Here is a 26,158-nt window from a genome sequence, read left to right as displayed (position 1 = left end):
ATTATGATGAGCTCTAGAATTAATTATTTTTAAACTACCTCCATTCTTTTTCTCCTTGCCTAATAGTTTATGAAAAATTGTTCAGTTTAAAAGCTGTCCATATCATTTCTACTCACTTGATAGATGCTTACCTTTTCCTTAGTTAGGAACTTACTAGGTCAGGAATATCACCAAATGTTTTCTATGCATAGATAGTTTAAGTGATATGGTAGCATGCCTATTTCATGCCATTTCAATTTTACAAAGCATTCCATTTCAAAACCCAAATCTCACCTTATAATGAATAGTCAACTGAATGTCAATATCCTCCTCCATTAACATGATTATCTGTGATTATAATCATTCCACATAAAATTTAGAAATGGAAAGTATTTTTTTAAACTTACCAAACATGCTAATACCAATTGTGTAAAAGAGTCTCTCTTGCTTTTTTCTTCTAAACAATTTGTCTCAGTATCTATAATGATGAAGAAAAAGAAAGATGAAAGTTTGATTTTTCTAGACTCCAGAACTATAATAAGATACCTGTTTTCTTTAAAACTAGCTAAATTTAAAACTCCTCATTCTGAATTTGGGGAAAAATTTAAACTGTGGTAAGCATAAGCAGTCCTTCATGTGCATATGAATATGTAAAGATTTATAAATACTTATAATTTCTCCTGATACTGAAAAACTGACCTTGTGACCAATGGCATATCCATAAAATGGTAAGTTGATTATGGAGCTATGTGCTAAGGCACTGCAAACAACAAAGCTTCCAAAAAATACTGTTTTCAAAAATGGAAACATTTGGGAATTCCCTGGCGGTCCAGTGGTTAGGACTTGGCGCTTTCACTGCCAAGGGCCAGGGTTCAATCCCTAGTTGGGGAACTAAGAGCCCACAAGCCACGCAGCACGGCCAAAAAAAAAAGGGAAACATTCAAGCAAAGTTTAAACAACCACATGTCAGAGATGCTAAGGTAAAAAGCTGAACTGGGTGACAACGAAGATCTCTTCTAATACTAAAGATCCTATTACTCATGAAGATCAAACCCTTGACTTTGGCCACCTTGGTACCATGTTCTAACGAAGCTACTTGGTCACCAACTCTATGAAAACTGTATTAAAAGATATTTTTAACATCCTATTTTGAATTACAATTCTAGTCAGCAAACAAAACTTCACTCAAGATTTTCATTTTCTTCCTACTGAAATATTTTTTTAAAAAACTGAGACCTCCGGGCTTCCCTGGTGGCGCAGTGGTTGAGAGTCCACCTGCCAATGCAGGGGACACAGGTTCGTGCCCCGGTCCAGGAAGATCCCACATGCTGTGGAGTGGCTGGGCCCGTGAGCCATGGCCGCTGAGCCTGTGCGTCCGGAGCCTGTGCTCCGCAACGGGAGAGGCCACAACAGTGAGAGGCCCACATACCGCAAAAAAAAAAAAAAAAAAAAGAAAAGAAAAAAAAAAGAAAAAACTGAGACCTCCTTGAGTTTCAGTACATTATTCAAAAAATTTGTCAAACAATTTTCTGATCTAAAGTATAGAGGAAATAAACAATTAGCTCTAAATGCTAAGCATCAAAAACTTCAACCAGGATTAGCAGGATTACAAAATTGATCTCAGGATTACTGTTTTAACTGATTACACACCATTACCTTATTTTTAAAGTCAATTCATATTTAGAATGTGCTATAGAAAAAGGCACCGATTTTAGTGATGTAATAAAAATTGCCCTCTAAGAGTTCTAGGGCTCCCCCAGACAGACATCCTACAACTGCTTTGCTTCAGTTTACTTTCTACTGCCATCACTAAGAATCAAAAGAGAAGAGGACCTATCATTAAACACATCCATATTTTCCTGGGCCTTCTCTACTTTTCCTTCTTGGACAGTGCCATCTCCCAATATTCTGGCCACTACAGCTAAGCACACAGTCAGCTCAAGCATATTAAGGGAATTTCGGGGTGTAATTTATACAATGTAAATTGCAGTACAATCTCAATCTATCAATAAGACTTTTAATCTGTGTGTATCTCGACAATCCCTTCCAGGGACTCCTAGTTGTCTCCTCATTATCTAGTCTTCTGGTCCCTCCTCAGCCTAGAACTTCAAGGATACTGATTTTGAGGGGTCAGGACTAAAGTGGGCCTATTCTTTTAACCAATATCTATCTACCCTCAAAGGCCTTATAGTCCCTAAGATCTACCTCCAAAGTCCCCAAGATGAGAGCATTTGGGTACAGGTTCATCCTCTTCAAGTAAAGTCTACTCTCTTCTCAGCCATCGGACCTGATTAACTCTCTGGGCTCTGACCATGTTAGGAAATGCTTAATGGTACCTCAGTAAATTTCTTGGCTAAACTATCTCAATAATCAATATAGGGTTCTATTATCCCAATTATGCTTTCCCTGTTTTCTTTATTCTTTTTGTTCTAACTTATGAAATCATTCATTATTCATTCATTATTTCTGACTCCTCAACCCCAAATCAGCACCTAATAAGTTTTCTTTAATTTCCCTCTGATTTTCCTTAAAAGCCCTCAGCCATTTCCAACTCTAGGCCCACTATCACCAACCACCTAACCCAGCACAGAGGTCCCATTAGTGCATCAAGTCACATCAGACTCTCCTTTCGGGTTAATATAGCTCTCAGGCCCCCTCACCCTTACATGATTAATCTTTTAAAGGAAATTGTTATCTTAACCAGGAAAGTACAGCACTGATTTCTCTTATAACTGTTAAAATATTAGAAAGATAACATGATATACTAGAAGGATCATGGACTCTAGAACCAAAAAAACCCAGGTTCAAACCCTGCCTTATACTAGTTGTGTGGCCTTGAAAAATCACTTTTCTCAGCTTTGATTTTCTGATCCATATATCTACCTTACAGAAATTGCTGTGAGGATTAAAATGAAATTAAATGCTTAACATACAGAAGGTGCTCCAAAATGGCACCTACATTATTATTACTGTGATCTTCATTATAATTATCATCATCATTATTATTAGAGGTAGCTTGCGTTCTTACTCCTATTCCCCTACCTTGGTATGGGGTCACCCTTGGATCATTTTTTTTCTGCCAAGGGTGGGGGTACCTGAGGGAGGGGGCAGGTGAGGGAAATTCTCTTTCCAAGTTTGCCATGCTAATCTTGCTTGTAAAAATGGACTGGATAGGCTAAAAGAAATTTCCCAAGAGCAACCAAACATCATCTTCATGAATTCATGTTACTAGTAAAAAGCAATGACTTGTAATAATAATTCATATTATATAACTAAATAACTGTGAAGGGAAAATATATCCTAATAAAATAAGTCAATATAAAAAAAGAAATTGCTAGAACTTACTAGTAAGCTGATAATTGACGATTACCCAAAGAAAGATATAAAATGTACTCCTGACACTATCAATGAACAACAGCTTCCCCACAATGGTACCTACAAATCACTCTTTAAGTCTTACAAATTTATAGTAAAAACAAACAATTTTCTAAATTGAAACCTGTCTCGTGTTATATTTATTAGTAACATAATATAATATCTTTAGTGCCTGCTCTAAAAATTAAGCTTAAAAGGTTTTTGTTGTTGGCATAAATCAATCAACCCAATAGATAGCATGAACAAATACTTTATCATCTAAACCAGGATAGTTTTAAGATTGAAAGAAGGCACAATTAATAATTACGCCAGGAAAACAAAACAAAAAGGGGACATACGGTCACCAATCAATGGTCTTTTCATTTATCACTCATGGTCCACACACATTTTGACCTATTCCCAACCTTACTGTTGTTATAAAATCTTAAACGTCCTGAAGGATCAAGGACCAGACATTTAGATTTGTTGCAATCAAATCTGGGATTCTCAGTAAGACATTTAAGTAATCTATCTAATTCTAAGAGTTAAGATTAATGAGCTAAAATAATTCATTCCAGCTTGACAAACTCTCAGAGGATAAGTCATATTTTAAAGCGAATATTATAATGTTTGGTAATGTTTTCTAACAGGTCAAAGTTACAGAAAGCATAAGACTGATGAGGAAAACTGTGCTCAAAGATACTTTATTCAGATTTTAAATCAGAGAAATAAATTTGTAATATACATTATTTTTTAAATACATGCCTCCCATGGAGGGACACTACCTTTTGTTCTAAGTAAAAGAAATATTACTTTCTTATCTTGCATGATTCTTACTTATTCTGGACAAATAGAGAAGTTGCTATTTCCAAGGCTGGTTTCTCATCCTCAAAACAAAAGTACTTTTGATTACTTTGGCTCTTCTTGCTCTCTTTAAAATTAAGAAGAATCAGAGGAGTACAATAGTAAAGTAAATACCTCTTGAGTATCCTAAGTTTGAGATTCTGACATTCGTTGATAATCTGCATTGAATAATATTAATTATGTGGTTACTAAAATCTGAATAATTCAGACTAACTTAACTTCAGAAAACCTGGCTTTTTTACTAGAAAGGACTTAATTTAGCTCAATTTTATATAAAGATACATTGTGAAAAACTCAAACTATTTGAATTATAAACTAAAACTATTTAAAGTTAGCTTATAAATAGTAATTATACTCACATTTGACTTATAATATATATTCCCTATAAAGTAAAAAAAACAATATATTCTAGATTTGTAGAAACATTTGTAAAATCCTTAGTTTGAAAGAAAGCATTTTATTTAACACAGTATATTAATTTACCAAACAACACTTTTTACAGGTGAAATAAAGGCCTATTAATACCTACCTAATATGCAGAATACGTCAGCAAGAACGGAGGGCATATCCTCACAAAATTCCTAATTTAAAAAAATACAATTATTTATAGTAAATACTAGAATAGCACACTAGCAATTATTATGGTTTCAGAATAACACTCCAGTAAAACTTAAAAACAAAACCCTAATACCACTATGTTGACAGATAATAAAAGTTTTCAAGTTTCATAATATAGAGAAAATTAAGAGGGAGATAATGGTTGGAAAAAATGTTTAAATGTCTACCATGAAATAACTTGAGTAAAAAAAAAAAGAAACTTAAAACAAGCACCTCAGGAAATAATAAAGAACACAAATGAGTAACATTTTTCCAGTGAAGTTTCATGTCAGAAACCACTGGAATTTGGAGTACCTTACACCTACCTAAAGCAAGACTGTTAAATATGGTACATTTTTCATCTAAAACTTTAAATGTTGTGCTCAGGCCTGAGTCAACACTGATCTATGCAAAAATCATAGTATTATCAGAACAAAACTCTAAAAAATGCAATAATAATTACAAGCTGTTGTCTCATAACTCAAGATTCTCTGAAGATGAAAATAATTAGCAAAAATCTATCTTTATTTTCTTTATGCACTGATGTTTGCAGCCTTTGGAGAAACTGACCCGAAACTCTCCCCTCATTTCTGGATGAATACTTCAGCATTTATCCTAGATTTGTCTCCTGACTTCCCACTCCCACACCCAATTTTAGAGCCATTTTCCATTAGTAAGGATCATAGTTCAATTATTGCAATTAGTTTGCTGGCACTATAGCAACCCTAAAATTAGCCTACTTTCAGAGAGTAAAGGAAAGAAATATAATTCTAAAGAAAAAACTGGTAGCTGTAAGAGACAGACAAGATATGTTTCTGTGGCTAAGATATGGGACAGTGCAATATAGGACTATGAGAATCTAGCCACGACAAAGAATCCAGCTGCAGAAGTATATATATCACTAAGGACTCAAAGAAAGGGAAGCTAAGTAAGAACAAAACACACATTAAGTTCATTTGGACTATTCATTTTCAATAAATGGGAAAAGTATTAGAATCAAATTCCATTAACACACTAAAACCTATACTGATGCCCAATTTACAGAATGAAATAACCTTAATTGCCAATCAGACATTAGTCTCTTCTTAAGGGCTATGAAATTTGGCTATGTCTACTTGAATGCAAGTGCTCCAAAACAATAGAGCAAGACAAGAGTTTTCAAACATGGAATATTATTTGTTGAAGAAATAGACTACTCCAACACAAGCTAATCAGATAGACAGTTTAGAGGTAAAGGAGAAACTCATATTGAACCTCTACTGCTCAAATACATCTCAACATGAGGGGGGAAAAAAATCACAACTACTAAACATAGAAAGTCCTTAAGACCATCCTCGGGAAAGCACAAAAATCATAGAAAGAAAAAGGCTACAGAAGCTTAAAGCAGCACAGGGGAAATTCATACTGACATCAAGAAACTCCAGGTACCACCTCAATAATACTTATTATGAAAGCTGTTCTCAACTGGGCAGATAATTTTATTTATACAAGTGTAAAATCCAGCCTAATAATAATAGAATAATACACCACTTGTAATAAAATGAAACTTAACTCCTGCTTTACAGTAAACACCCTTACAATTTGAGAGTTCATCTTTCAATTCAAATACCAAACAACCATGGAAAGTATCTGGTCTGAATCTAACTTAAATTCTCTAATAAATAAAAGAGTGAAACACAATAACCACTTAAAGGTTAGGGAAAAGTCTAGTTATTATTTTCTAAAGCAAACAACAAACAACATGAAAATTAGCATCAAGCAAACATTAGAATCATACAACCTCAATTTAAAATAATTTAATCCTCAAGTTTTTAAATATATTTAATTTCTAAACATAACCACAAACAAAAGAAAATGCCTTGTTATGCTATACTGGGAGAACAGTCTAACTAAATTATTTTTTTATAGGAGCTTTTTTTTTTTTTGCCCTCCCAGCTTACGTAATATTTCCTGCTCTACTCACAACCAGAGAAAAAGATTAAAATACCTATATTTCTGTCTAGCAACAATGGCTTACCAATATTATCTTAAAACATTCACTACTATAATTGTGAATAAAATGAAGCACAAGTTATACACTTCAGGGATCCTTCCATCAAAGGCAAAAAGAAATATGTAACAATTATCAAATTTAAAAAACATATATATACTTACATTAATATCATTAAGAACATTAGATGCCTGTTCATGCTTTAGATTTCCTTTAATGACATGGTATGATAACTCATAAAGGGCTTGCTGGAAATCTGTCAAACATAAAAGAAAGAGTATAATGACACAGTCTCTTGAACATGAAAGGCAGACTCTCTAGGGAAAGATCTACGTATTTCCTACTTCTCAGAATTATTATAAACATCAATAATGATTAAGAAAACTATACTTCTAATGCTTTTCCCTAGCAGATTTTTTCCTTTTATTTTCACAAAAACACAATACTTAAAGAGGAGAAAAAAGTTAACCTTGATTCCAGTACTATAACATAACTACTGCTTGAGCACTTCCTTCCAATCTTTTTCTATATGTCTACATATTTTACATACTTGCATTCATAGTTTACATCATTTGGTATTCTGATTACCTGACAAACACTTCTAAAAGCATTTTCTCGTGCTACCAAAGTCTACGAAATTATTTTTAATGAGTGCATAGAACTCTAGCAAGTGAATATAAACTAACCATTCTTCTCGCCAGGAGATTCACAGATTTTTCTAACTATATTCAGATTATAGTCAATTCAAACGCAGGGCTACACTGACAACAGATAAGGAATAGCAGTAAATATAAAATTTAATTTTACCCATATCCTACTGTCAGAGAAATTTCTCCCCAAAATCTCATTTTCTCCTCTATTTCCATCAGAATTCAAACTAAAATACATTCAGCCCTCTGTATCCATAGGTTCTGCATCCACAGATATGGAGGGCTGACTTTAGTCACTGTACACTGCCATTTTATATAAGGGACTTGAGGATCCTCGGATTTTGGCTATCAGAGGGGGCTCCTGGAACCAATCCGCTGCAGATACTAAGGGCTGATCGTAATTACATATGTACATACACACATAAAACATCAGTCCTGTGAGAACTGTCAACCACATGTACAGTAGTCTCATTCACTATTAATTAGCATAGCCCCCCTTTCCTGGAGAAGGAATTTGGGGAGGGGGGAGGAGTTAATGGTCAGGTGAACACCTCCTTTCTGCCACCTTTTCCTTTAGTCCCATACACTAAAATCTTTATCTCCTTCCTCTCATTAAAAGTAGGAAAACAGGGCTTCCCTGGTGGCGCAGTGGTTGAGAGTCCGCCTGCCGATGCGGGGGACGCAGGTTCATGCCCCGGTCCGGGAGGATCCCACATGCCGCGGAGCGGCTGGGCCCGTGAGCCATGGCCGCTGAGCCTGAGCATCCGGAGCCTGTGCTCCGCAACGGGAGAGGCCACAACAGTGAGAGGCCCGCGTACCGCAAAAAAAAAAAAAAAAAAAAGTAGGAAAACAAGTAGCTCTAAAAACATTAATGTAAAATAAAGTCAATTTATAATCCACTTTTGAAATAAATCAAAAAATCTTTCAGGGCAATATAACAAGTTAAGAAATCAAATATTTGGGAGTTCCCTGGTGTTCTAGTGGTTAGGATTCGGTGCTTTCACTGCTGTGGCCGGGGTTCAATCCCTGGTCGGGAAACTGAGATCCTATAAGCTGTGCAGCACAGCCAAAAACTAAAAATTTAAAAGAGAAATCAAATATTTAAAAATCTTCTCCTTTGGTCTACTACTAGCCACAAAAAAGGAACATAACAGAAATAAAAACTTTTATCAATCTCCCTTTAAACAATGAAAATAGTATTTTACAATGAAGTAAATTTGTCCATTAAATTATTCACAAAAGAAATATAGTCAGATTATCCCAATTCCTTATGAAGAATCCATTAAATATATTCTACCTTTTTCACAAATATGCCTTCATTATGCTTATAGTAAACTATATAAAAACTAAAATGCAAAGGAAAAATTTCTGTTAGCATGGTAGGAATATGAGGTCAGTTTCATGCTTTCAATTTCCATTAATAAAATGCTTTTATAACAAATAATAGCCATTTGAAGTTATCCAGATAACTAGGATTTTTTAAAAAGCAATCACTCTTAGAAGCACAAAACAGCTGAGCATCATAAACTAAATTCCCATAAGAATATGGGCTCACAGGGGCTGAGGGAATTCTAATCTTAATCAAAGGAGATTAAAGTAGACAACAAATGGCCCAAGGTCATCTTGCTGACACTAAGTAACATAAAAACAATCACAATGTAATGCACAAAGTAGCAAAGATAGTCCCCAATTCACATGTTATTTAAATGCCCATTTAAGTGGCTAGCCCTGCAAAATCTACACTAAAGCTGAAAGCCCTGCAAAAAAGCCCTGCAAAATCTACACTAAAGCTGAAAAAGCCCTGCAAAATCTACCCTAAAGCTGAAAAAGCCCTGCAAAATCTACCCTAAAGCTGAAAAAGCCCTGCAAAATCTACCCTAAAGCTGAAAAAGCCCTGCAAAATCTACACTAAAGCTGAAAAACTTTACATTTACAATGGGGAGGAAAACTTACAACCCTTATAATTACACAGAAAAGAATAAATGCTAACGTTTCAGAAAAAGCAGCTTTAAGAACAGCCACAAGTAAAAGGGACTTCTAGACACTCTTTGTGGAATTTGAACATTTTAGACACTAGTTCTTGGTTATGTCGAATATCACTAAGGCTACTCATGTTTATCAGCCAACCTTACAATGTTATTTTATGGGGTGGTGGGGAAGAGACTTATAAAAAGAACAAGGAGAAGCAGCTTGTGCAAGGGAAACTGCCTGCCTGAAATGAAATCAATTTGAGGGAGAGGCAGAAAGGGAAAAAAGGGCACAAGGAACACCACCCAAACTCAATCCTCCTGAGACAGACGAAGGAAATTCTGAAGAAACGACATTCAATTCCCTGCATGGACTACCCACTCGGGCCCTCAGACCAAAGCTTGATTGTTGGCAGATATCAGCCAAAGAGTGTTATGCGTTGAGGAAGTAGGCAAGGGCAAGCAAGAGAGAACACCTGCAGTTGAGCCAATGAGGCCACACTCCTACTATTTGGGGTTTCATACATGAATCAGAACAACCATGCAAATTAACAATAATCTGATAGTTATTAAACATCCACACAGTCCCATTTAAAACTGGAAGAGTAATCACCCTGTTACGCTATTAATAGTTTTTCTGAGAATTCTTTTTCTTATTTTATCTACTTAAGGTTTCAATCGCAAACAAGATCCAAGTTAACTGAGAAGTTAGAAACTTGTTTTAAACATAAGGTGAAAAAAATAACTACCCAAATGCTTTTAAAAAGGAATCTTTTTTTACTCTCTTACATTTCTGACAGTCAACTGACTTATTCAAAAAAGAAGGCATTATATCAACCTTAGAAATCTTCATGAATGATCATGCAATTTTAAAAGCAGGATGATTGGAAAATAACTTTGGGGATTGGGCTAGGAATGTTAACAAGTCTTACCCAAATGACAGAAAGAAAAATGGCTTACTCATTTGTTTAAAAATGCTTTCTATTCAGAAACCCAAATGTTCTTCAAAAAGTATATATTCTCATATTAAGGTAATATTTAATTTTTGATAAAAGTAAACTTATCTACAGGAAATTATCTAATAATTTTTTATTTAAAATAGAATATTGACTATAAATTATTTTTCCAGATTTGAAAAAAAAATGTTATGGGTTCTATCCCCAGTGAAAGCTACACATGAAAATGCTTTAAACTTATTGGGCGTTACTGCTTTTGTTTTTGCCCCTCCTTTTCTAAATCCATATACCTAATTTTATTTTTTTTTATTATTTTTGTGTGTGTGTGTTACGCGGGCCTCTCACTGTTGTGGCCTCTCCCGTTGCGGAGCACAGGCTCCGGACGCACAGGCTCAGCGGCCATGGCTCACAGGCCCAGCCGCTCCGCGGCATGTGGGATCTTCCAGGACCAGGGCACGAACCCGTGTCCCCTGCATCGGCAGGTGGACTCTCAACCACTGCGCCACCAGGGAAGCCCCATATACCTAATTTTAAATTAATGAAAGTTAAACAGCAAATCCTTTAAAATTAACATAACTAAAAATTTACACCCCGTTTAATAACATTTTACTTAATATACCGTATTTGTGATATGCAGTAGTAAACAACTCCGTTCCTTTTAATGTTTTCCATGACACTACCTTTAACAAGATCCCCAGATACCACCTAAACATAACCAGCTTTAGTAAAAACACTGAACCTCAGTTTCTGGAAGTTTCCTAGTGCAAAAAAGATCAGAATATTTTTTTTTCCGTGCTAGCTCTTCTCTTCTGTTTATGATTGATACCTAGCCTATATAAGTTTTACTACAGCTAGCAACTGCTGAAATGTAGGTAAATATACCATGTTACAATTATAAAAGCCAAGCAATATTATATGACTATTATGCAGGTCAAAAGACAACCATATAAAGAGATATATAGTCTTACTGTAACTACAGTTTTAATCTCAATTCTAATATTTTCATATAAAAGCTTTATATAATGTGAATATCTTAGACCTTTTGCTTTTATTCATAAAATTTAATGGAAAACAGGATATTTATTAATTTTGACCAAGCCAAAGATAATAGCTATGATACTTTTATTTATTTATTTATTTATTTGTTGGGCTGCGTTGGGTCTCTTTGTTGCAGTGTGCAGGCTTTCTCTAGCTGTGGCGAGAGGGGGCTACTCTTCATGGGGGTGCACAGGCTTCTCATTGTGGTGGCTTCTCTTGCTGCAGAGCAGGGGCTCTAGGCATGTAGGCTTCAGTAGCTACAGCACGCAGGTTCAGGAGTTGCAGCACACGGGCCCTAGACTGCAGGCTTCAGTAGTCGTGGCACATGGGCTCAGCAGTCGTGGTGCACGGGTGGTAGGGTGCGTGGGCTTCAGTAGTTGTGGCTCGCGGGCTCTAGAGCGCAGGCTCAGTAGTTGTGGTGCACGGGCTTAGTTGCTCCATGGCATGTAGGATCTTCCCGGACAGGGATCAGGCCCATGCCCCCTGCATTGGCAGGAGGATTCTTAACCACTGCACCACCAGGGAAGTCCTATGATACTTTTAAAAGTCTTACCTCTATAAGTTGAACTATCATGGCTTTTATTTTCACTGAAGATCCGGCATAAATGCAAACTAGAATAAAACAAATAATCTGTATTAATTTCTAATCCTAACATAGATAGTCCTTATAGAGCAAATTATATCAACTAAAAATATCCGGAAATGTAGCAGATATTTTTAAATCCATTAGTTTATAATTTAAATAAAACAAACCTATAAACCCTAATTGGTCAGAACTGGAGAATGCTAGTGAATCAAGTCATTATTTTGAAAACTGGTGAATAAAAGAATGAAAATCAAGCACTTATTCTGCCTTCTGTATATGAACGAATAGTTGATAAGAAATGCCTCTGTCAGTATTTCAGCTAACAAACAAAGGAATGGTAGAATTAGAACATCACCATTTTAAGGTCCCTAATAAATTAAAGGATCTAGGCATCTATTAATGGCTGTTCACATCACAAGAGACAATCAGATATCATGTGCCTCCTGATCCTGATATACAAGAACATACCACCACCTATGAAGTTGTCTTTAAAGGGGGGGGGGGGCAATAACTTAAATTCAAACTGTGGGAAACTCTACAGGACAATGGCCCAGTCTCTTCAACAAATATATTACAAGGGAAAATAAAAGATGGTGCGGGATCCTCAGGGTAAAAAAGGCTTAAGAGATATATCGATCACAATGTATAGCTCCTTACTTGGATCCTGTTTCAAACAAATATTTTAAGAATTAACATTTATGAGTCAACTGGAATATTTTATAACTTTTTAAACGATAGATGCTGAAATATCTACAGATGAAATACTTACTTCAAAAGTATGGGAAAAATGGGTAGGGTTATAGATGAAACAAGACTGGCCAGCAGTTGATAAATATTTAAGTTGGTTGATGATTTCATTGGGGAGCTATTATATCTACTTTCTCATCTGAGACTTTTTTCCAATAACAAAGTTTAAAAACAAAAAGTTGAAATTTTTTTCATAAAATTAAAAATTAAAAAAAAATACCTGTTGTATGGTGAATATTTCTTCACTAATTTAAATACAGCAAAGGACAGATATACAGTATACAGTGAAAAGAGGTATGTTTAATTGGAATTCCAGAAAGAAGACAGAACAGGGCAAAAGCAGTATTTGAAGAAATAATAGCCAAGAATTCAGTTTTCCAGAACTGAAGTGAAATCTGTATCTGGGCATATCAATAGTAAAACTACAGAAAACCAAAGACAAAATCATTTAAGCACCTGAGGAAAAAAAGGCAATTAGTATCTTCATGACTTCTCAACAAGAACACTTGATAGCTGGAAGATACATTCAAGGTGCTAAAACAAAGTACCTGTCAACCTAAAATTCTATACCCAAAAAACACAGTTCCAAGAAAAGACAAAATAAGGACTGAACTTCAGACTAATAAAAATTGAGTTCACATACTAAAAGAAATGCTTGAGGACATTCTTCAGGCGGGATAAAGATGATCCCAGATAGAACCTTAGAGTTGCAGCAAGAAATGAGGGGAAAAAGTGCTAAGTATGTAGGTAATTCTAATTTAATATTAACTGAATAATAATAATAGTGACTTATGGTATTTAAACATGTGTAGTTTTAAATATAGAGAGATAGATATATAAATTGAAAAACAGTGAAATACATCAAGGCTAACGTGGGTTTATCCCAAATACACAAAGCTGGTTCAAATTAACTCACCACATTAAATTGACTTTTAAAATAACATAATAATTCAGGAATAGGTTCTATTCCTAATTTTCTAAAAGTCCTTTTATGCATAAAAGACGTTTGACAAAATTCAACATCCATTCACTATTTTTTAAAAAGACTTTTAGAAAATCAGGAATAGAAAAAAACTTATATTTGATAAAGTAGCAGTTCTGATAGTGTGGTTCACAAACCCCTGATCCCCAAGACACTTTCTAGAGTTCTGCAAGGTCAAAACTATATTCATAATAATACTAAGACTTCATTTCCCTTCTTTTGCTGTAATGACATTTGCCCTAATAATTCAAAAGCAAAGGAAGGTAAGACGGTTAGCACCTTAACATTTATCAAGGCAGTAGCACCAAACTGTCTCATTGAATTCTTCATGATCAAGAAATCAAAGGAAAGAATATAGCCAGTCTCATGAAAGATGTCACCAAACTGTTTCATTATATCTTTCATGACCATTCACAAATAAAAGCCAGTTTCACTTAAGAATGTCCTTGATAGGAGTGACCTCAGCAAGATGGCAAAATAGGAAGCCCCAGGCCTTCCTTCCTCCCATAGAAACACAACTCAACAATACACATACCCAATTCCCTTTATGAGAAATTCAGAAACCAGTTAAGAGGCTCCTGCACCCCAGGCGAGGACTAAACCAGCTGCATCAAAGCTTGTAGGAAAACACAAGACACTCTTTCACCATAGTCCCTTCTCCTGGCACAACACCACACAACTGGGAGGAAATTCCCAATTCCCAAATTCTCCCTGAGAAGGGAAAGAGAAGACTGGACTATATATACATCTAACATTCTGATTGGCGGGGGGGGGGGGGGGGGGGGACAACAGCTTGGCAATCTCTCCCTCAAGGGAGAAAGAAGAGTGTCCAATAGCCCAGCCTTTGGGGAGGGGGTACTGCCTGAGACTGGTTTCTGTCTAGCCTGACTTAGGGCACTGATGGCACCCAGCATACTCTAGCTGCCTGGGAGCCACTAAGAACAAAAAGAGCTAGGTGGTGTGCTGCTGCTTCACAGGACCCATGGTACAACAGATGGACACTAGAGAATGCAAGAGAGTGCCAGTTTCCGGGAAAAAAGAAACTGGAAAATCCCTCTTATCTGGAATCTACACATGAGTCCAGAGAAAAAATTTGAGAGGCCCCCAGAATCTATAGCCAAGCTGATTGGTAAAGGCCTTTCCCTGTACTAAAGCAGTCCATAAAGACTGGGATAAGAGTGTTTTTTCAAATGCAAGGATATCAACACAAAATTACAAAGAACATAAAGAAACAGGTAAAATGGCCCAATACAAGAAACAAAATTAGTCTCCAGAAACTGATCCTAAAGAATTGGAGTCAAATGAATTATCTGACAAAGAATTTAAAATAACCATCATAAAAACACTCAATGAGCTCAGGAAAATGATGCATGAACAAAATGGGAATTTTAACAAAAGGACAGAAAATTTTAAAAGAACCAAATTTTGGAGCTAAAGAATGTAACAACTAAACTGAAAAAGTCATTAGAGAGCACTATAGATATTCAAGAGCATTATGGATAGTCATACAAAAGAGTGAAATTGGACACTTCTTACATCATACACAAAAATCAACTCAAAATAGATCAAATACATAAAAATAAGACCTGAAACTGTAAAACTCCTAGAAAAAAACACAGGGGGAAAGCCTCATGACATTGGTCTTGGCAATGATTTCTTGGATATGACACCAAAAGCACAACGAAAGCAAAAACAGACAAGTGGGACATCAAACTAAAAATTGTGTGCACAGCAAAGAAACAATGAACAGAATAAAAAGGCAGGGGACTACCCTGGTGGGCCAGTGGTTAAGACTCCATGCTTCCACTGCAGGGGGCACAGGTTCCAACCCTGGTCAAGGAACTAGGACCCTGAGTGCCACACGGTGCAGCCAAAAAAAAAACAAAAAGAATGAAAAGGCAACCTACGAAATGGAAAATAAAAATGTTTGCAAACCAGCCATGTATCTGATAAGGGGCTAATATCCAAAATATTTAAGAAACGTCTACATCTCAATAGCAAGAAAAAAAATCTGATTTAAAAATGAGCAAAGAATTTGAATAGACATTTTTCCAAAGAAGACATACCAATGGCCAATAGGTGTATGAAAAGATGCTCAACATCACTTATCATCAGAGAAATGCAAATCAAAACCACAATAAGGCATCACCTCACACTTGTAAGGGTGGTCATTATTAAAAAACCCCAAACAAACAAAAAAAAACAGAAATGACATCTGATAAAGGACTACTGTCCAAAGTATATGAATAACTCTTAAAACTCAACAATAAGAAAACAAACAACCCAAGTTAAAAATGAGCAAAGACCTTAACTGACACCTCATCAAAGAAGATATACAGATGGCAAATAAGCATATGAAAAGATATTCCACATCATATATCATCAGGGACATGGAAATTTAAACAATGAGATACCACTACACACCCATCAGAATGGCCAAAATCTGGAACACTGGCAACGACAGATGCTGGTGAGGATGTGGTGCAACGTAACTCTCAATCATCACTCGTGGGAATGAAAAATGGTACAGCCACACTGGAACACAGTTTGGTGGTTTCTTACAAAATTAAACATACTCTTACCTTATGATCCAGCAATCCCACTCTCCTTGATATTTACCCAAAGGAGGTGAAAACTTATGTCCACACAAAAACCTGCACATGGATTTATAGAAGCTTTATTCATGACTGCCAAAACTTGGAAGCAACCAGGATATACTTCAGTAGGTGAATGGATACATAAATTGGTACACTGACCCCATGGAATATTATTCAGCACTAAACAGAAATGAGCTATCAAGACATGAAAAGACATGGAGAAACCTTAAATGAACACTAATAAGTCAAAGAAGCCAATCTGAAAAAACTACATAGTATATGTTTCCAACTAAATGTCATTCTGGAAAAGGCAAAACTATAGAGACAGTAAAAAGTTCAATGGTTGCCAGGGGTTAGGAGGAAGGATGAATAGGCAGAGCACAGAGGATTTTTAGGGCAGTGAAAATACTCTGATACTATAATGATGGATACACATCATTATACCTTTGTCCAAACGCACAGAATGTACAACACCAAGAGTGAACACAGAGGTAAACTTTGAATTTGGGGCAATTATGATGTATCAATGTAGGTTCATCAGTTGTAACAAATGTAACACTCTGGTGGGGGATGTTGAAAATGGGGAGGCTGTGCATGTGCGGGGGTGAATTTGGGGCAATTATGATGTATCAACATAGGTTCATCAGTTGTAACAAATGTAACACTGGTGGGGGATGTTGATAATGCGGAGGCTGTGCATGTGCGGGGGCAGGGGGTAAGGGAAATTTCTGTACCTTCCTCTCGATTTTTCTGTGAACCATAAAACACCTGTTTAAAAAAATTAGTCCTTTAAAAACCAACAGAGAATAAGTGTTAGGGAGGATGTGAAGAAACTGGAAACCCTGTGCACTGTTGGTGGGAATGTAAAATGGTAAACAGTATGGAAGTTCCTCAAAAAATTAAAAATAGAACTACCATACAATCTAGCAATCCCACTTCCAGGTATTTACTCATAAGAGTTGAAAAGACGATATCAAAGAGGTATTTGCACTCCCATGTTCACTGCAGCATTATTCACAATAGCCAAGAGACAGAAACAACCTAAATGTCCATCAACAGATGAATACATAAAGAAAACATGGTGTATACATACAATGGAACATTACTCAGGCACAAAGAAATCCTGTCATATACTACAACATGGATGAGCCCTGAAGATAGTATGCTAAGTAAGTCAGTCACAGAAGGATAAATACGGCATGATTCCACTTATATGAGGTATCTAAAGTAATCAAGCTCATAGAAGCAAAAAGTAGAATTTCGGTGGTTGCCAGGGGCTAGGGGGAAAGAGAAATGGGAACTTGCTGTTCAATGGGTATAAAACTTCAGTCAAGCAAGATGAAAAAGATCTAAAGATCTGTTGTACTACACTGTGCTTATCGTTAACAATACTGTACTGTACACTTAAAAATGTGCTAAGATTTATCTGATGTTATGTGTTTGTATCTACAATAAAGAAAATGTCCTTAATGAAGTAGTGAAAATTAATTTTAATAAATCCTAGCCCTGAGAACATGCCTTTTTAATAAATACGTATTTTTAATATTCTATGTGACAAATTGGAAAGTATACATAAAACATTTCTGTCACACACCAAAATACCATGGTTGTCTCCAGGAAAATCACTTATACGACTGTTTGAATTCTGAGCTGAACTAGCTGCTTTTTCACAGAACACCATTTTTACTTGAAAGAAACGACGAACTATGGTTATTCGGATTTGGGTCTTTGGCAAGCATTTTCTCAAAAATGAACCAAGAGAGCCAGTCACTTCAAGGAAAACAACTGAGAGTATTTGTTGCCAATGATAAAATGTAAGGTTTCAAACAAAAATTAGAATATTGGAAAACTTTTATCTGGCACCACAGACGTGGCTAGTTCCCAATTCATAAAAACTTTCCTGATAAGTTCAGTGATGATACTAAAGAATGTGGGGTTTTTTTAATATTATACAATGCTTGTGTCAATATTTGGAAATGCTGCATCATTCAGTGAACCAATATTTTCCAACTGACCAATGCATGATGTTGCAAAATAATGCATGGGTAAAAGATTCCAAGTAAAAGAGAGACAATTGGATTTCAATTTAACAAAGTACAAAAAGTACACTGATATGGTTTTGGATTTGGCATTGCAACAAACCATTAAGAAACTACCACCTGACAAATTTTGACATGATATCAAAGAATATCTACAATTATCTGAAAAGGCTACTAAAATTCTCCTCCTTTTGCCAACTATTTATGTGTGAGGCTGAACTTTCTTCATATACATCAACCACCACAACAATATATTGCAACCCCTACTTCACAGCACACATAAAAATCAACTCCAGTTAGATAAGACTTAAAAAGGGAGAGCAAAATAATGTTTCCAGAAAATCATAGGATAAGTTCATTAACCTGAAAATGGAGAGAAACTAGTAAACTAGAAAAAGACGCCTATGCTACAAATGAACGCATATGCAAAACAAACAGACTCACAGATATAGAAAACAAACCTGTGGTTACCAAAGGGGAGAGGGACGGGGGGCAAGGGGAGGGGGAGACAATTTAGGGGTATGGGATTAACAGATACAAAGTAATACGTATAAAATAGATAAGCAACAATGATATACTGTATAGCACAGGGAATTATAGCCATTACCTCATAATAACCTATAAATGGAGTATAATCTGCAAAAATACTGAATCACTATGCTGTACACCCGAAACTAATATAATATTGTAAATAAACTACACTTCAATTTTTAAAATTGGGAAAAATGCCTATGAAAATATGAGCCCCAAGAAAATAACATTAGATACATATTATATTGACCAAAAATTTACAGTCTGACAATATTAAATGTTAGCCAGGATGTGAAGGTGAACTCTCATACACTTCTGGTGGGAGTATATTTTGAAATAGTTTGGCAGTATCTAGCAGAGCTAAAGTTAATCACAATCTAGAACCTAGCCACACATACAATGTATGTATTCTACAGTTCAGTATATATCCCACAAGAACACATGCTGTGTACACTAAGATACCTGTATAAGAATGGTTCTATTGGCACTGCTGGTAACAGCCAAAAGCTCAAAACAACAAAATTGTTCATCAGCAGTCTAAGAGATAAATTGTGGTATAGTTATACAATGGAGTATCTTTTAACTATGAAAATCAAAGAACTGCAAATACTTGCAAAAATATGAATGAATCCTAAAGACATAATGCTGAGCAAAAGCAGCCAGATACAATAGAATACACCCTCTATGATTCCATTTATATGAAATTCAAGAAGAACAAACTTAAACTTATTTGGGTAGCAAAACTGTAAATAAAAACTAGAGAAAGCCATAAATGTCAGTTACCACAGGGGAGATAAAGAGGGTGCAATCAGGAAGGGGGACTATGTTGACTAGAGCTGGATATGAGTTACATGGGTGTGCATCTTACAGTGATTCTTTAAGCTCTACATTTAGATTTTATGCACTTTTCTGTATTTTTTAAATTTCACATTTCAGAAAAAGAAATATTCTTATTACAAGCTGTACAAAGCTCTAATGAAAAAGAGAACCAATGAATGCGTATGTTTCTCACTCTTTTATGTCTAGCAATGCTCTTTCCATAGTCAATAAAACAAGTAACTTTAAGACTTACAGAATATGCTTATATATCACATCTAAGGTGAAATATGATACCACATTACAATCATCCACAGAGAGATTATCTACTTTGCAGATTATGCATGCCCTTGCAGTTCACCTCTCTGTGTCTTTTGATTATTTCAATACTTCATCATCAGAATGAGCAGGGCACGGTTCAATAAACTTTTCCCAGTCAACAATTCATTTGTAGGTCTCACAAAATTATTTTCAAAACCAAAGAATAAAAATACCTTGCCACTGGAGAACAATTACTAAATTAAATCTGCATAGTTTGAAAATCTCATTTAGTTATTAGTTTTTAACCAATTCCTATTAAAAGAACAAAAAAAAATTTTTCAGAGAGCACCTTAGAAATAGTTAAATAAGCTGATTTAAGTTTGACCCCAAGTACTTTCAACTACTTCTGAGAACCAGATAGGCCTTCCAATGTGTTAAGACAGTGGGTAAGCTTTTAGTTTCTCAAAATAAGTTAAACCTACCACAAACTTACCTCAAATAAAAAAATCAATCTTCATTACATTAGGCAATACAAAAATATCTGCTTCAAGACTATCATCAGAGAATATAACCTAAAAATGTCTGACACCTAGCTCCTTTTTTGTTAAGAGTAAATATATAAGAAGGTGCATCAAGGCTGCTTCAATATTTGCTATAAAGTACTGAAACAATTCCCCCTTGTGGGGGAACCACTGTCCCCAGAGGTTCGTTTCCCTTTAGAATGTAGTAGCAGGAAATACTGCATCTTTGACAGAAGAATGCAAGGGAAATCAAGTAACTCACCTTTCCCTTTGTACCCAGGATACTAAAAAGCAAGGTCAAATATTCCTTCTTACAGTGAATGTGTTTGCTTATTCACATTTTCAATAGCTTCATTTTCTATTTGTTTTAATAAGCTTAATGCAAATGTCTTTTGTTATAATCCTTCCAGTGGGGAGGGGGGAATGTCAGTGTTCCAAATCCCACTTAATCTAATGGTACAGTCATTGTTACATAATTTTTAAAAATCATTGAAATGTAATTTCATCTTGTCAGTCACAAGGCCACAAACATATTCATTAAAGGATGCAGATGATAATGTCATCATGAACTATTAATAAGCATCTCAAAGATTTGCTCAAATTGTGTAAGGAATCACTGATGGGTTATTATGATAAGGCAACTTACTTGTATAACAGATACTTTTATTTCCCTAGTATAAAACACTTCTGCCTTAGTTGTTGGAGGAAACTAAAAACAATCACTAAGAATTTTCCCCCAGTCAGTAGATTTGTCTGGCTCTTCCCCTAAGTAGTTCACTAACAGAAGTATCATTAAGTATACTAAGTATCTTTAAGTATCCTTAAAGAAACAATTGTTTCTAAATGTTGCGTGTCTTAACTACAGCTCTTATACAGTTTTAGGTCTCTATCCTAAATTTTAAAGGGAGGAAAACAAAACTACCTCCAACAGTTGCCCATTTTAATGTGGTTTTAAAAATAATCAAATATTCTGCCTCGGTACAAATTCAAATGATTATTTTAGTCCTTTAATAACCTCCAAATAATTGAGTTTACCATTTTTTCCACTTTTATAGCAGTTTGGTGCTACTGTGGAGATGCTATCTCAGGCCCCTGAGAACAAAGAATATACTTTCTGTCAAATATCTGTGAAACTTAAACTGAATAAAATGTCTTCAGTTCTTCCAAGAACTTAATGTTATTTTGCAAATACTCTTTAACATGAGTATTTGGCTTTCCCTCTTACTTGGTCCTATTTTCCAGTAAAAAAAAGAAACACAACACAAGCCTGCACTACTTGATTATGTTCAACATCTCAAAGTTGGCTCTACATATAAAAAATTGATGACAATCTGTGCTTCAATTAATTCTTAAAAACAAAACAACAGAAAAGGCTAAATTTTGTTAAGCAAGTGCTACCTCTATTATCATTGATAGAAGAGAGACATAACCCACAAAAATGAATATTGGGACATGTAGTTTTATCTTGAAAGATGCATTTAAGAAAATGAAAATATGCACCTATGAGGAGGAAAGGGAACAGGAAATCTTAAAAAAGACAACAGAAGTTCCTGCACACAAGTACATTAATAGCACTCACTCTATCTTAATTAAAGAATAATTTAATTTTTCCAACAAACCAAGAAAGCAGTAGCCTGGAAAAATGTCCTGATACTGCTACAATATTTTCTGAAGAATGAATTTCTCTTACCAGGGAAATAAGACCAAGACTTATGAACACAGGTCAAATGAGAAAACAAATGCCAAATGAAAAGTAAGACATAAAGAAATGGTTTCAGATAAAGCTTCAGCTGAACTTAGAGCACCTTTTGAAGAAAAAAAAAAGACTTAAATACTAACACTAAAGTTTCTTAGAATGATTATTTGCTATAAACTCCCTCCTCCAACTTCCCTCCAAAAAATTCAGGACAGACAACATTTAATGAACATCCAAATGTACTTCCATAAGTTCTGGAATATGTCATCTAGTAGCAGAAGAAGAAAAAGAATGGCAACCAAAACATTTGGCAATTAAATTTTAAAATTTTATTATAACTACCAATAATTAATAAGGTAACACCCAACAAAAATGTCTAATTGATGTATAATTTTTTTAAAGAAAGAATTAAGTTCTTCAAACAGACAAATAGATGATATTCAACAAATATAAGTATTTCAAAATTAAACAAAGTATTGACATGAGACTAACATCTTCAGATTAAGAGCTTGGATAATAAATCCTCCATTAAGGTTGCTTGTGACACAAAGAAATGCTGAGCTCACTGTGTTAATCATGCCTACTAAAAACAAAATTCTCCCCTGGATCTACCAGTACATGCAAGTTTATTAGCTTAATCGTGGCAAACCCTATGCCAATATGAAATCATCAAGAAACTAAAGCTCTAATTCCAAAATTAAAGTGATTAAATCCATATCTTGCATATGTCGCAGAATTTCAAGGAGTCTGCATTAAGATGTGAAACTCTGAAGAGCAGATCTAAGTGTTACTGGAAAGGACAATTATGTTTTGGTAGTCCTCCTCTGTCCTTCTGCTATCTCTTGGAAAAGATCATTTTAAGAATTCACCATAATTTACCATGAAAAACATAATCAGTATCCCTGGAAACAATAGATTAGCTAAGTATGTGATGGACCATTCAGATAGGCAAAATACAGTTTTTCTTTTTTCCCTAGTTACTTAACAAAATTTATTCTTCAAACCAAGACTTTCCATCTTAATAGACAGTTGCTTTTCATGAGGCACAATTAAGAATTTGCCCTCTCAAAGTTATAAAATATCCCATACATTGCATATGTTCACTATGCTGCTGAAGTTGACTACAACTCCCAGAATAGACTTACACGCATAAGAAGAGACAGACAAGAAATGAACTAATACCTCATGAAACATATCATGCATTTTTTTAAAACGGTAACTTTCAGTCAAGTTAAAGCTCATCTGCTAATTTATCTCATTAAAAAGGAAAAATCCACCCAAGATATAATTTTAAATACTGGTCATATCTTAAAAGCCAAATATATAAATGGATTCATTAATATGGTGACACATTATTTTTTTAACATTTCCAGTTGCTGGTTTATATTTTAAGAAGCTGTTTTTCAGACAAAAGAAAGGATTTTTTGTAATATATTTATAATACCATTTTATTCTAATAAAATGAAAATGCTAACTCTATCTTTAGCAAGATACAAAAATTCCAAAGTTAGACTATATGCAACAAAGTATTCAAAGAGGAAAAAGAGGTCCAGTAAATGAAGACTAAGCACTGGATGGTGATTTGTTTGACTATTTCATACAACTAACAACTATTTAAACTATTTCATTATTGTCACACAACTCTCTTCATGTAACAGAACAGAGTTATAAAACTGACTAAACTGATCTGGATCTACTAAACAAAACAAACAATGAACTGATTTATCCGTTTTGGGGGGTTATCCTAATCTAATATAGATGAAAATGATGGTTTGGTTTGGTAACTTCCCATCCTGCCTTCCCTGCACACAAGAGACTTAATAGCTATTTGTTAACTAGCACGTACAAGGATTTGGAAAATGTTCCTAACAGTTAAAAATGTAATGCTTATCAAACAGACTTCTCTGTCAGTTAACAAAATAAGCACTCTAAGCATATGCTAGAAAGGCTATGGGGGGGTGGGGGAAGGACGGGGACGGGAGGGTTGAACCAAAAGAAATGTGAGACAGTCCCCATTCTTCAAGGGTCTCTCAATTCGTTAGAGTACAAGAGTATACATGAAAGAGTCAGAGACCAATTAATTGCTAACCTGAGTGGTACAGACTTTAAGTGCAAGAGCTGTCCAAAGAAGTTTAAATATCTAAAGATTGGAATAATAATATTACTTTTAATAGCTATCACTTGAGTACTTACTATAAGGCAAGTGCTTTACAGGCGTTATTTAGTCTTCACAGCAATGCTTTGAGTACTTATTATTCCCAATTTACTCAAGGGGAAACGGTCAAAGTGGTTAAGGAACTTACCCAAGGTCACTCGGCTAGTTAAGTGGCTAAAACTGCCGCTTACCCAGGCAATCCAAGTCTAACGCTCACACTAAGACTTCATAAGGCAGCGCGAGCGCGGCAGGGGGGTAGGGAGGGCCATATAGGCTGGCGCTATTACACGCGCAAGATCGGCCAACGCATTCCCCGCGTTTCGTTCCAAGTAATGAAGTTTCAAAGATCCGTATCTCGCGCCAGCAACCGTAAACTGACTACGGGGGTCGGCGCGCGACCACGGCAGAAATGGCTAACAGGGTCGGCGCGCGACCAAGGCAAAAACGGCTAACAGGAGTTAATCTCATACAGGCTGAGCTTTAACTAATAAAGCGATTCAGAGAAAGAAATTCGCAGGAAGTTATTTGTTTTAAAATCTGGGGTTTGTTCCGCCGCTTAAGAGAATTTTCCCCCCGAGACAGGGAGAGCTGAAATTCGGGGCAAGGAAACCGCGGTTATAGCAAATTACTGTTTTCTGTATTACTGAAAGAAAAAAAAAACAAAACCAAGTTTTGGGTCTACAGGAAACGCGTTATTCTAGGTACACGAGAACCTTGGAGAGTTGCCAAAATTAGTTGCAGTCCCAGGACAAAATGGGGTTTAGGAAACATTTAATGACGAAAGTTGATTCCAACCCGAAACGGCTCTAAGGTGAAAAGACGGAGCAAAGAAATGCCTGTAGGTCTTCGGGGAAAGCGGCAATCCTTGCTACACTTCGCACACGGGCAGCGGCGCCGCGCGAGGCCGGGACAGTCCGAGAGACAGCTCCCGGGGAGGATGAGAGGTGCCAAGCGGGGTTCTTCCCGACGCCCCGGGCTTCGCGGCGGCGGGCGGAGAGGATGGGAGGGAGTCCGGGACGGTTCGGACTTCAGGCAGAGGAGGCGCCGCGCTCCAAACTGCGGAGTCGAACGGGTGCAGAGTAAAGAAATGGGACAGACTGAAAGTCCGAACCCTCCCGGCGCGGCCCCATGAAGAGAAAGGAGCCAAGTGAGCTCCAGCGAAGAGGGGGACAAAAAGAGACGGAATGAAAGCGCAGGGACCCGTAGGGACAAAACGGGAGTTCTAAGAGGCTAAAGAAAGACAAGCTCCGGCGGGCAGCGGGGATTTCTGGGAAGTCGGAGAAGGCAGAAGGTCGGCGGCGATTACCAGCACCTCTCATCCCCGAGTTCAAAACTCCTAGACAACCATCCACACCCGCCACCCGGATGGGGGAGGGGACACCTCTCCCCACCACAACCTCCCCCGAAATATGAGAGCAAGGCTGACGCCCGAGCCCAGCCCGGCCGTGCGCCCGCCTCCATCCCGGACACTCACAATTCGCCTCTCCCTGATTTCTCCCAGTTCTTTATCCACTCTACGGGAACCACGACAGCTGCGTCCGCCATCTTCCCCTCACTAGTAGCAAAAACCCGGATGTGTAGCACGCGAGCGAGGGGTCAAAGGGGAGCACCGCCCACGGGGAATGCCGGGAGCCGCGAGCTCGGTTTTCGATTTCCCGCCCCACTTTCCGCCCCACTTTCCACTCCACCCTGCTAAAGCCCGAGGCCCTGTTGCCAACCACGGCTGGGACCCGTGGATCCCGTCGCAGAGTGACTACGCTGGCCGGGGCCTCTGCAAACCTTGCCCCCGCTTCCCTTTAGAACAGGAAAAATGCCATCCCCAGGCCAACTCG

General features: G+C 36.5%; 1 protein-coding gene across 12 annotated transcripts in view; it reads right to left on the bottom strand.

The window, feature by feature from the left end:
* THOC2 (THO complex subunit 2) overlaps nucleotides 1-25,901 on the bottom strand; it is a 113,394-nt gene extending 87,493 nt beyond the window's left edge. For 11 of the 12 annotated variants that reach the window (XM_081221671.1, XM_081221674.1, XM_081221668.1 and 8 more), the window contains exons 1-5: nucleotides 25,801-25,883; nucleotides 11,949-12,007; nucleotides 6,949-7,040; nucleotides 4,727-4,778; nucleotides 387-457 (exon numbers count right to left, since the gene is read on the bottom strand). In XM_081221671.1, coding sequence (XP_081077797.1) covers nucleotides 387-457; nucleotides 4,727-4,778; nucleotides 6,949-7,040; nucleotides 11,949-12,007; nucleotides 25,801-25,871 — 345 coding nt within the window. In that variant the 5' untranslated portion in view covers nucleotides 25,872-25,883. Of the gene's footprint in view, nucleotides 1-386; nucleotides 458-4,726; nucleotides 4,779-6,948; nucleotides 7,041-11,948; nucleotides 12,008-25,800 lie in introns of all 12 variants that reach the window. The other variant, XM_081221669.1, reaches the window with a different exon arrangement.
* Nucleotides 25,902-26,158: the final 257 nt, after the last annotated feature.

Source organism: Mesoplodon bidens, assembly GCF_964165515.1.
Source record: "Mesoplodon bidens genome assembly, chromosome: X".
Lineage (NCBI taxonomy): Eukaryota > Metazoa > Chordata > Mammalia > Artiodactyla > Ziphiidae > Mesoplodon > Mesoplodon bidens.
The sequence above is the reverse complement of the archived record's forward strand: the minus strand, read 5'-3'. Positions and strand labels throughout refer to the sequence as shown.